Source organism: Anopheles bellator, chromosome 2, assembly GCF_943735745.2.
Source record: "Anopheles bellator chromosome 2, idAnoBellAS_SP24_06.2, whole genome shotgun sequence".
Taxonomy (NCBI): Eukaryota; Metazoa; Arthropoda; class Insecta; order Diptera; family Culicidae; genus Anopheles; species Anopheles bellator.
Window position 1 is genome coordinate 70,673,837 of NC_071286.1, and position 11,249 is coordinate 70,685,085.

The 11,249-nt window shown below is 48.5% G+C and overlaps 2 protein-coding genes across 2 annotated transcripts; both read left to right on the plus strand.

The window, feature by feature from the left end:
- The first annotated feature begins 1,843 nt into the window (after positions 1-1,843).
- LOC131210129 (RNA-splicing ligase RtcB homolog) lies at positions 1,844-3,734 on the plus strand. The gene is made up of 2 exons (XM_058203331.1): positions 1,844-2,288; positions 2,350-3,734. Exons 1-2 carry the CDS (start codon positions 2,044-2,046, stop codon positions 3,623-3,625), a joined length of 1,521 nt encoding a protein of 506 aa, XP_058059314.1. The 5' UTR covers positions 1,844-2,043; the 3' UTR covers positions 3,626-3,734.
- Positions 3,735-5,213: 1,479 nt separating this feature from the next.
- Positions 5,214-11,072, plus strand: LOC131209637 (RING finger and SPRY domain-containing protein 1-like). The gene is made up of 6 exons (XM_058202746.1): positions 5,214-5,449; positions 8,248-8,581; positions 8,654-8,743; positions 8,817-8,934; positions 8,997-9,616; positions 9,692-11,072. Exons 1-6 carry the CDS (start codon positions 5,214-5,216, stop codon positions 9,965-9,967), a joined length of 1,674 nt encoding a protein of 557 aa, XP_058058729.1. The 3' UTR covers positions 9,968-11,072.
- Positions 11,073-11,249: the final 177 nt, after the last annotated feature.

Below are 11,249 nucleotides of genomic sequence, written 5' to 3' on the forward strand. Positions count from 1 at the left end.
TAACTTACTTATTCCGGGCAAACCGTGTCTCTTTCTTTCTGCCTTTTGCCCACCACCCGTCACGATGCCCACCGCCCAAAACGCGAATAAAAAGGCAACTCTGCGACGAACTGAGTGTGCGGTGCAAATTCTGCGAAATTCGAGTTTCGTTCGGTTCGGAGCTTCTGCTCCTGTTAATGGAAACCCACGGAAGCTGCTCCGCACAGGCTGCACTTGTTTGGTGAAAGATCACTCCAGACTGGCTGCCGAAAATTCTTTTGCCATTAGCTGTCACTAGCGGACGGAAGGAAACGGATCCACATTCGCTGATGGCGGTCGGCGATTAGAAATGAACATGCTTTCAAGTCACTGGCCCGTCTCTAGCGTTCCGAATTACCTTACCACCGAGCGCGATCGCGAAGGTACTGTGAAGTGAAGCGTGGCGACCACGGCAAAGGCTGTCGCTGGCGCGATCGCGTGTACGGGGCCAACCGCTAATCTGTCGATTCTCATCTGCCCACGCCAAACTGCTGCCCACCCGAGACCCGGGGGCCAACACGACGGATTCGGGACAACGGCAAGATCACACCAACGACGCTCGCCTGCCTGCCGTAGATCCGCGTTAGGCGACACAAACGTCATCGGAGTCGGATACACTACCACCCGGTCATAGGTTGTCGCTGGATCTCAGGGCTCCGGCGGAAGGAGTAGGTTTTGAATAATGCACACCAACCGTGAACCGAAGGCGGCGGCTGCAGGCGGAGGGCGGGCTGGTGGTTGTGGTACATGAACTGCCGAAGGCGACAGTTTACAAGTTACCTCAGCTCTGGACAATTCCCATCGTACACGCCCTCGATGCCAAATGTGTAAGCGGGGTAAGCGTTTCGACCGGTCTTTCGGCGGTCAGGTTCAAATGTGCGCTCCGGCCATCGGAGCAGCCGGACACCTGGAGAGGATGAAACTCTCCACCATGCAGAGCGCCCGTGTTCTCTGCCAGATGTCGATTCCCCTGAACTTGGTGGCTGCTCCAAGCCGAAAATCCGCGCTCCACAATGGCCGATACATTAGATTGAAGAACAATGAATAATGAGTCCATTAAATGGTCAGGACCGACCGACGGTGGTTAAGGTTGGAACGGAAGCATGCCGCCCCGGAAGGTAATGGCCCCAAGGCGAGACGGTGGTCCTAGCGACGGTGGCCCCATTCCGTTTCGCCTACATTGCGGATCGCTTTTTGGGGAACCGACCAAGAACTAGGGGCTGTGCGCACTTGCCCACTTGCGATCGGTTTTGTATAGTTGTGGTACACGGAGCCGACAATGTGACGGCATTTAGTTGATTCGGAAATCCCCATCCCACTACGTGTTATTCTGGAGATTACGTTATTGCAGTTCGGAAACCGTTGCTTACAACTGAATAAAAAAATCGTCAATTATTAGTCAGAAGTGAAGTAATATCCCAACTGATCAAGGTTTTATGCGTCGCTATGTTGGTCGGTACTTAACATTTCTAGGTTTCCTTGTACGATAATGGAACATCGATTACATTTTAGGGTTTTTATAATGCATTTCAGATGCATCAGATGATCTCGTCCGACGGACTCAAAAGGGTAGGATTTTGGTAGTATGTGTGTTTTGGGGATTATATAAAATGACGAACATATTTCCTCGAAAATAAACAATTCTTTTAACATCAACAGTTTTGAATATTTTACTTCAATTTCCAAAACCCCCAAATTGAAGCCACGCGACTGCAGAAGGCCATTTGACAGCGACTGTCAAAACCGGCTCCCTGCTGTCAAAAGCGACATCACAATATTATTATTATTATTATTATTATTATTCGAACCATCATTAACGGGAAAACAAAGCCTAGTTAAAACTGAAATCTAAACTTAGCGATAAAACATATTGCGATAACAAGATTGCAAGATAACAATATTGCTATAAAGAAAACATTCGTCATCCGTTTGCGGCCAGTGCTCCCCATCCAGTTCTATTTAATCCGTCGATTTGATTGCGTACGCATTTGTTTCTACTGCAACAAAACCAAGAATTTCATCACAATGGTCGTGCGAGAGTATAACGAAGAAATGAAGTACATCGAGCGGCTGTCGCCAAATAGTTTTCTCATCAAGAAGGGCTTCCAACCGAACATGAACGTTGACGGCGTGTTTTACGCCAATAGCCGGCTCGAGAAGCTAATGTTTGATGAGCTGCGAAACGCGTGCCGTCCCGGAATGACCGGTGGGTTCCTACCGGGAGTGAAGCAGATCGCGAACGTAGCGGCACTGCCAGGAATTGTTGGACGGTATGGTTTGAATTTCGTCAATTCGCGCAAGATTCTGATGATTGTTTACGATACTTTTCAGCTCCGTTGGTCTGCCTGATATTCATTCCGGTTACGGATTTGCAATCGGCAACATGGCGGCATTCGACATGAGCAATCCCTGCTCCATTGTTTCGCCGGGTGGTGTCGGCTTTGACATCAACTGTGGTGTCCGTTTGCTGCGAACAAACCTCTTCGAGAAGGACGTGAAGCCGGTGAAGGAACAGCTTGCCCAAAGTCTGTTCGATCACATTCCTGTTGGAGTTGGATCGAAGGGCATCATTCCTATGAATGCCCACGACCTGGAAGAAGCCCTCGAGATGGGTATGGATTGGTCGTTACGCGAGGGCTACGTATGGGCGGAAGATAAAGAACATTGCGAGGAGTACGGCCGTATGCTTAATGCCGACCCAAGTAAGGTCAGTTTGCGGGCGAAGAAACGTGGACTTCCGCAACTCGGAACACTGGGTGCCGGCAACCACTACGCCGAGATACAGGTGGTGGAGGAAATCTACGACAAGTACGCCGCCAGCAAGATGGGTATCGAGGAGCTGGGGCAGATCTGCGTGATGATCCATTCGGGAAGCCGTGGCTTTGGTCACCAGGTAGCCACGGATGCACTTGTTGAGATGGAAAAGGCAATGAAACGGGACAAGATCGAGACGAACGATCGGCAGCTAGCCTGTGCTCGCATCAACAGTCCTGAGGGACAAAACTATCTGAAGGCGATGTCAGCCGCGGCCAACTTTGCTTGGGTCAACCGCAGTTCCATGACCTTCCTCACTAGACAAGCGTTCGCCAAGCAGTTCGATACCACCCCAGACGATCTGGACATGCATGTCATTTACGACGTCTCGCACAACGTAGCGAAAATGGAGGAACACATGGTGGACGGTCGTCCGAAGCAGCTGCTCGTGCATCGGAAAGGCTCAACGCGGGCATTCCCGCCTCACCACCCGTTAATTCCAGTCGATTATCAACTCACCGGCCAGCCGGTTCTGGTCGGAGGTTCCATGGGAACGTGCAGCTTTGTGCTGACCGGCACCGAGAAGGGTATGGTCGAAACCTTTGGCTCGACATGCCACGGCGCGGGACGCAGCTTATCGCGTGCTAAATCACGCCGCAATCTGGATTACAAGGACGTGCTACGGGACTTGGAAGAGAAAGGCATTTCCATTCGGGTGGCATCACCGAAACTGGTGCAGGAAGAAGCGCCCGACTCGTACAAGGACGTTCGGGACGTCGTTCAAACGTGCCACGATGTTGGCATCAGCAACAAAGCCATCAAGCTTCGCCCTATAGCCGTGATTAAAGGATAAGTCTGTCAAGTCACGGATTTCCGCACTTATAGTTTCATAGTAAGCGATGTTCATTGCGAAAGACTTATTGAGGTGAAAATATTCAACGGAGACTACATAAAAATTAAAAGTGGGAGGTTAAAAAAGTACCAAAAACACTTCGAAACACAATTTATTTACCGAAGCAGTGCTATCATCTGCGAGTGATGGAGCCCAAACGAATCGTTCGGTCAAATTTTAAAGCAGACGTCACATCCATTTTGCAGTGCACTGTAGAGAGTCGTTTCACCACCTGGGCCAACATCTCGTGGGAAACTGTCAGTTGCTGAATGACAAGTTCGGTTGTTGATTCATCGCCTTCAAAGAAGGAACACATAGTTTTGAACCAGTTCCACAGAAGATAGAACGCACACGGATCATCGTGCAAATCAGTGTGGTGTTATCCGGTTCGGTCTGCCTGGAACAGTAAGGCAGTCCCGAAAAACGGTTACTATCGACTTCCATTCGAGTCGTTCCATTAGGTGTGCCCAAAAAAGCCAAGTGAGCCGGACCGAGATTTGGTGACCAATCATCTCCCCACCCTCCACAGCTGCCACCATTTCTAGTTGTGCTGGACAAAACAAATCAACAGTTTCAAAGTGTGCTGTTGGCTAGTGCTCCGCGGCAAACCAAATCTACACATCAACATCTCGAGAGATATGTTAGCTCATTTCATGCCTGTTTACTGTCTGTCCTCTTTGCGTCGAAGTTGTCTCATCTTATCGAAAGTTTACCGAACGGAACACGATCGGCAGCCGCCGCGCCCTCAGCCGCTCGAGAAATGCAGGATCCCGTTATAAAAGAAGATTACGTACAGCGAAGATGATGTGTTTGTCGTTTCGAATCACGGCAGGGCAAACCTCTCTCAAACGATCGTAATCGTGGTGGTGGATATTCTTGGCCTGACGTCCACGGGTCGCGAGAATTCATTTCGTGCAATCAAGTTCAACGATAACACATTCGCCATCGCTGCTGCCCGCACACCCAGTTCTTTTAACAACGACCTGCCGACACGAATAACGGGTTAAGGTGATCGTGAACGATTCCTAATCGTTCCTGTTCTCGGGTGTATTCGTATTTTGGCCGTTTCGCACCCGGCCGCCGAACCGTGGCCTCATCAGCGAGTGTGTTGAGATTGCGTTTGTTTACGTGTTTGCTGCCATAATCGTAGACGGCGACGATGTAAATCGTTTGCGTATCTTCACTGCCGACCCATTTATCATCCTCTCACTGCACACTGTGTCTGCCGTGGCGTGTGTCTCTCGTGCACAGTGAAGTAAACAAGAAAGGGCAGTGTGGCGTCCGCTTCGAGCGAAGCGAAAATAGCAACACCGCTTTTCCGAGTGTAAACCGCCCGGGAGGTGGAAAGTGGAAAACGATTTCGAAGGTTGCGAATTTCCGAGGCACCGGAAACGAACGACGATGTTGACAACATAACAGACAACAACTGACGGCCTCTACGTCCGAGTGCGATCAGCGCGTAACCTACGATCGTCATCAATCTGTACCGTGTCTTCACGAAGAACTTCACAACCCGCCATCACCCCATTCACGCACACTCGACCGCACAATGGGAGTTTGCCTCTGCAAGGACAAGGTCGAGGAAGGATTCGCCAACGATAGTAGCCGCGACTCGTACGTGGCCAACAATAGCGAAGCCGGCCGGTTGGCCGGCGGCGGAGGATCCGGTTCGAACGGGAATCATTTGCGCAACTGCTCCCGGTCCGACCGTCAGGTTTCACTATCCGACACGGTCGACGAGCTGGTCAGGGAAACGCTCGAGATAATTGGTTCGATTGTGGACAAGTGAGTATGAAGGTTTGCTTTGCCCAAGGCTAAAGAATTATCTTAAACTTGTATCGTCCTCGATACCCGGCCACGGATAGTTTGTAGTTTAGCGATAGGTTTATACAACTGCCAACCGCATGCCAGGGTTTTGCAACTGTTACGGAAACGTTTTACACTAACTTGTGTGTTGTTCCCTTTCAAAGGCCGAATTGTGCCGAAAATTGTGACAAAAACCCCCCGAGGCAAAGACCATTACTTCACTGCTCCTCTCTCCATGTTGACGAGGGGGCACATGCGACACAGGGGGAGAAGGACACGAGCTGGCAGGCGACAAACTCTCAATAAATTAGTACAATTATCGTGTTTGCTTCGAGGCGTCCGGCCCCCCGCACGATAAAATCCTTTCTATCGACCGACCGACCGATGGAACGTTTTTATTTTCATCGATTCCCCGAGCCACCTGGTGGCCACCACATGGCCAGTTCAAGGGTTACGCACCGGGCCATCAAGCAATGATTACCTGGCGACCTTTGCTACGTCCGGAAGCTCTCGTTAGAGGGTAAAAATAAGGTTTAATCATCAGCGCATATCCGAGCTATTAAATACTACGCTTGGTTGGGTGATGGAATGTGTTTTGTTACTAGATTACACTTTTTTCACGTTCGGAATATAATAAGTGGTTCGCTGTAGGAAGTCAATGAATTTTATAAAGTGTTTAAGTACAAACCTCAGTAGCCTTTGCAGGTTTGCTTCGATGAGAAAGGTGTTCAAACTTTATGTAGTTTCCGTGCCAATTTTCGACGGTCACACCACCAACGCGGTAAGCCGTGGAGATTTGGAACACATTTTTTGTTGTCGTATTTTATCGTCAGCGCTCCATCTGGTCCACTGGTTTATATAAACCTTTCTTCGCGGGCTAGAAAATGAGCTGAGATTTTCGCATTGTGAAACTTCCCACCAGCTTTCAATGAATCAACCGTAAACGATGAATCACGGTGAACCGTTGAATTAATCTAAATCCGCACCATTACCGACTGCCACCGCTACGTACGATGTTTGATATTTTCTCGCATCCCTGGCAAATCCGCAGTGCGAAAAACGTTTATGGTTATAGACGGGGAACAATCTCCTCATGCAGAAGCTTTCTTTCGAATCATAACCCCCTATTGTGTCACGGCATGTATTTCGCTGACCCGGCCAAGATTTTGCACACCGTAAACGTGGTTACTTTTTCCGCCATCGTTACTAGCCCGGTGGAAATGGCCCGCCTCCATGACCCAACCATGACTCAATGACCCTCACGCCACTGCGTAGTCACAGCCGTAGCCCCTGGACTAATGTTGATTGCAAGTAGCATGTTCTGTGTCACCGTGAACGTCTGGGGCTGCCGTTCGCGGTTGTGCTGCTTTTGTGAAAACCGCTACACGTGCCTTTCGGTGAGGAAGTGTACGAACATGCGTATCGCATTACCGGCAACCACGAACAAATTTTTCGTCTTATCCGTGCTTCTCCAGTGCCCGCGCCCGGTCCCCTCTCGACAAAGCACACTGCACCGCTGGTCTCCCCGTGGGAGACCTAATTAATTTCTACACGAAACTTTTCAATACCAAAACGGCACCACTCCTTCGCGCTGTCCGTCCTTTTGGGTCGAAAGAGGTCAAAAGCGGTAACGTTTGGTTTGCACCTCAGCGTGGCAAGAGCAGCGCCGGTATGACGTCATTATCGTCGTACGGGTTCCTTGCCAGAGAAGGAAAGTGATTTATTGTTGTACCTGGCGGAGGACAAAAAGGACCTCCGAAAGGCGCGGTCGTGTGCATTGTTGACAGCTTGATGTAACTCTTTACCTCGTTTCCGTAATCAAACCGGATGCTCATCGTTCGGTCACTTACTGCCGCAAATGTTTTTGTAACTAAAATACGCCTGGCGTGAAGCTTATATTTTTGAATACGGAACACGTCCCCTGGGCTTTTTATTTCGTACGACGGATGATTCAACATTTGGAATCCGCGTACCTTACAAAAACTCACCGCACGGAACGTGCCGCTTGAGTGTAGACAGAGCAAAAGGTAATCAGCTGCGGTGCTAAAAAGTTAAGCTGGATGATAAATGCACAGATATGTGAAACGTGCTTTCAAACCGGCTTACGATATGTTTGCCTCCTTCCAATGTTTTATTCCCTAACCAGCTCGCGGAATTGATTTGCCTCTAGTTAATTATTAATAAATTGGCGATCGTGTTTAGAGTATCAAAATCGAGAGCAATGTTGGTGAAATATGCGTGAGACAGCTCTTAATTCAATTGGAACCATCGACCGCACCTGCAAAACTACCAACAATTGCATGGCCGAGAAAGGTGTCGTGGAATCGTGGGAAACTATCGAAAATGTTGCGCATAAACAAACGAATGTTGTGCACCCCGTTCACAACCATTCGGTGCCAAGATTCGCGCGCGCATCGTGTTTGAGGATGTGTCGGGTTGTGTGCTTGGAGAGAATTGTATGTTTTTCTTATCCCCTCGCCGCTCGAGGTTACTGCAAAACTAAATTAAACGGTCGGGACACGGATCTGTGGCCCTGGCATGTGTGGCGTGCGTTGCACTTTACCGTCGTATCGATTCAACACTTGCACACTGGTCATGTTATTCTGCAGTATACGATTTGTAAAGTAAATTGAAGAATTAGCTACTAATGGGACTGTTGCACCAGACGTGGCTATTCCCTCCTTTCGTTTTGTGGCATTAAAAATTAACAACTAATATTTATGCAACGATCAATAAGTAGCAGAAAAGAATTTCAATTTTTTGCAATTTATTCACAGTGAGCCGGAAACACCAAACTCGATGGTTCAACTGCACGACATAACGGACAAACCGTCTGGCTGGATACAGCTGGTAAAGTCTCTCATTCGCGTCGTTCCGCTAGACAATCCGATGGGCCCGAGCGTCATCACGCTACTGTTGGACGATAGCCCGCTACCATCGAAGGATTCGGTGCTCGAGGTGGCCGATATGATAACACGATCGATCCGGCGTACCCCGAAGCGTGAACGGAACATGTGCGTCATCCTCGGCTTCCTGGCCGAACGGCTGGCCGGACCGTGTAGCATCTCGGTGCTGTCGGATGTTACGCTCGGTTATCTACTGGGAAACTTGGTAGTTCATTGACTCACGTGCCGCTGGAGCTTTCCCAAAAGATTGTAACTAAAATGTCGTTTGTTTTCACAGGATGAAGGTATCCATCCGGATGTGATGCTATTTTCGCTGATCGCCCTGGAAAAGTTTGCTCAGACGAGTGAAAATAAAGGAACCATACGGGTAAGCCGGGGATGCTGTACCAAGTAGAGAGGTGTGCTTGACGATGCCAAACGAAATGATTTTATTTTTCAAGCGGAAACTGGCGCTCTTTCCTGACAATCCCCTAACGCGGCTTGAAAGGCACACGTCCAGCAACGATTACACGCTGCGACAGGTTGGATTCTGTGCCCGTTGGTGTCTCGACAATTACTGTGAGTGGACCGTTTGCTATCGCCCGATACACGGTTTTAATGTCTCTTCCTGATTGTTACAGTCCTTATCGAGGGTCGCCAGTATTCGTATGAGGTGGCCGATGTGAGCAATGTGAACGTTATGTTGAACACGCGTGACGTGAGCGAATACCTGAAGATATCGGCCGATGGATTGGAGGCCCGTTGTGATGCCTATTCGTTCGAAAGTGTTCGCTGCACGTTCCAGGTTAGTTCCGGCTGCTGGTACTACGAGGTGCGCATCATCACGCCGGGTGTAATGCAGATCGGATGGGCCACAAAGGAGTCGAACTTCCTCAGCCACGAAGGCTACGGCATTGGAGATGACGCTTACTCGATCGCGTTCGATGGCTGCCGGAAGCTGATCTGGCATAGGGCAAAATCGATGCAACACACACTGCACGTCTGGTCGGGAGGGTCCGTTCTTGGCTGTCTGCTCGATCTGGATGCCCGCGAGGTCGTGTTCAGCTTGGACGGTATCGTGGGCGAGGTGCAGAAGCAACTGTTCGGGTCCGGAGCGCGCGATGGCTTCTTTGCGGCCGCCTCGTTCATGTCTTTCCAGCAGTGTCGATTCAATTTCGGCTCCGAACCGTTCGTCTATCCGCCGAAAAATCGTCCTTTCAAAAGCTTCAATGATCATGCCGTACTCAACGAGCAAGACAAGGTACGAACGAGAGGTTAATCTGGGTTCACCAGCAACGCACGCACTTTCACGGGATTGTGTTTTTTTTCTTTTCAGATTGTTCTTCCGCGGCACCTTTTCCTAGAGCAACTGCGAAAACTGAGCGTCCGCGAAGACTCGTGTACGCTCTGTTTCGACATGAAAGCTTCGGTACGGATAGAACCGTGTCAGCATCGTGGCTTCTGTACTACCTGCGCTGCCATGCTGCAATTCTGTCCAATGTGTCGCGCAGAGATCATCAGCACGGTGCAGGAAGAGATCGAACCCGATAGCAGTCCACACTCGGAAGCTACGCAACCGAACGCCGGCGCGAATGATGGTCCGGCAATGTGAGCCCATAACCGTGCCGAACTTATCTGATTTTATTCGTTCGTTTTTGTTCCAATTCCATTCTTCCCTGTTTCCTTTCATCGATACGAAAAGCAATTGTGATACTATTCCTTAGAGAAAAAGAACCGGGTCGGCGTGTCGGTGGGCTCAAGTAATAGTAATATTCCTGGACGGTATTCACGATCATTGTCGTAACATTTGCCGCGAGCGAATGTTCGAGTACTTAGGCAACGTTGTCTTCTTCCAGTAAGCCTACACTGTTACTATTTCGGAATTGGTATTTGGATTGTCTTCCGTTGTAACGTAAAAAGTGATCCGTAACTCGTCGTTGGGTGTGCCGTTTGCTTGTACGATTCCATACGGTTTTTATGTTCGTTTCGTCGTGATCTACGAGTTTACTCTAAGGAAATCCATTTTTGCCATTAAATGTTTTAATTTTATGTTTACATCAGTCCCCCAAATGTATGTTATAGTCACACCATTGTTCAATGACCATTTACTGTACGCCTAGGCACATTTCGAAGACAATACCGAATTATGAGCTGAAACAACCTATAACAATCATCACTGTATTGGCGCCGATAGAAGTTGATCAAAGTCAATGGAGTGCAGTGGTGCAGCAAGAAACTGCTGCTCTGCATTTAGACAGGTTATGTAGTTCTTTTAGATCCTGTAGCAGTTTGACGCATGCAGTTCGTGGTCCGTTTTCAAGACTAGGTTCCCGTTGTTTCTTAATCCGGTCCACCTAAGAACACACATGTTAATTACACACACCGTAAATCATACTTGCACAGCATACGCACGCACAGGATGAATTCTTGCATTGCCGATATACAAGTTGTGCGAATTCGTAAGTTCGTTATTAAGTACGGAATGCACTACTATACGAAGTTAGGTATACAGTCAGAAAACAGGTTCTAACAGGCCGTTGATTGATCGGGGCAACCGTGCTGAAAGATCACTAATGGTAGAGATGTATAAATAGTCTAATGAATACGACTGATATATTTTTGTACGTGCAAATAGAATGTTAGAAAGTAGTGTGTAAAAAATAAAACTAACATTACACCAGAAGAGCGTGTGGTACATGCCAAGAGACAGAAGTTGAAAAATAAAATGCCTCGTGATTGAATCTCATGTCTCCGATATAAATCAATTAATTAAAAACCCCATTTGCAACCAATCCGAATTTTTATTCGAAAATTGATTTGAGATAAATGTTCCGTATATTGTATATTGTCCTCAATTTTCATTTGACTCCCTCATTGTTTGGCCGACGTATGAT

Excerpts from the sequence above, each read along its gene's own strand:
- LOC131209637 (XM_058202746.1), top strand. The coding sequence starts at position 5,214 with ATGGGAGTTTGCCTCTGCAAGGACAAGGTCGAGGAAGGATTCGCCAAC. Across the intron at positions 8,744-8,816 it reads AAAATAAAGGAACCATACGG|CGGAAACTGGCGCTCTTTCC; the intron begins GTAAGCCGGGGA and ends TTATTTTTCAAG. Across the intron at positions 9,617-9,691 it reads TACTCAACGAGCAAGACAAG|ATTGTTCTTCCGCGGCACCT; the intron begins GTACGAACGAGA and ends TTTTCTTTTCAG.
- LOC131210129 (XM_058203331.1), top strand. The coding sequence starts at position 2,044 with ATGGTCGTGCGAGAGTATAACGAAGAAATGAAGTACATCGAGCGGCTG. Across the intron at positions 2,289-2,349 it reads CTGCCAGGAATTGTTGGACG|CTCCGTTGGTCTGCCTGATA; the intron begins GTATGGTTTGAA and ends GATACTTTTCAG.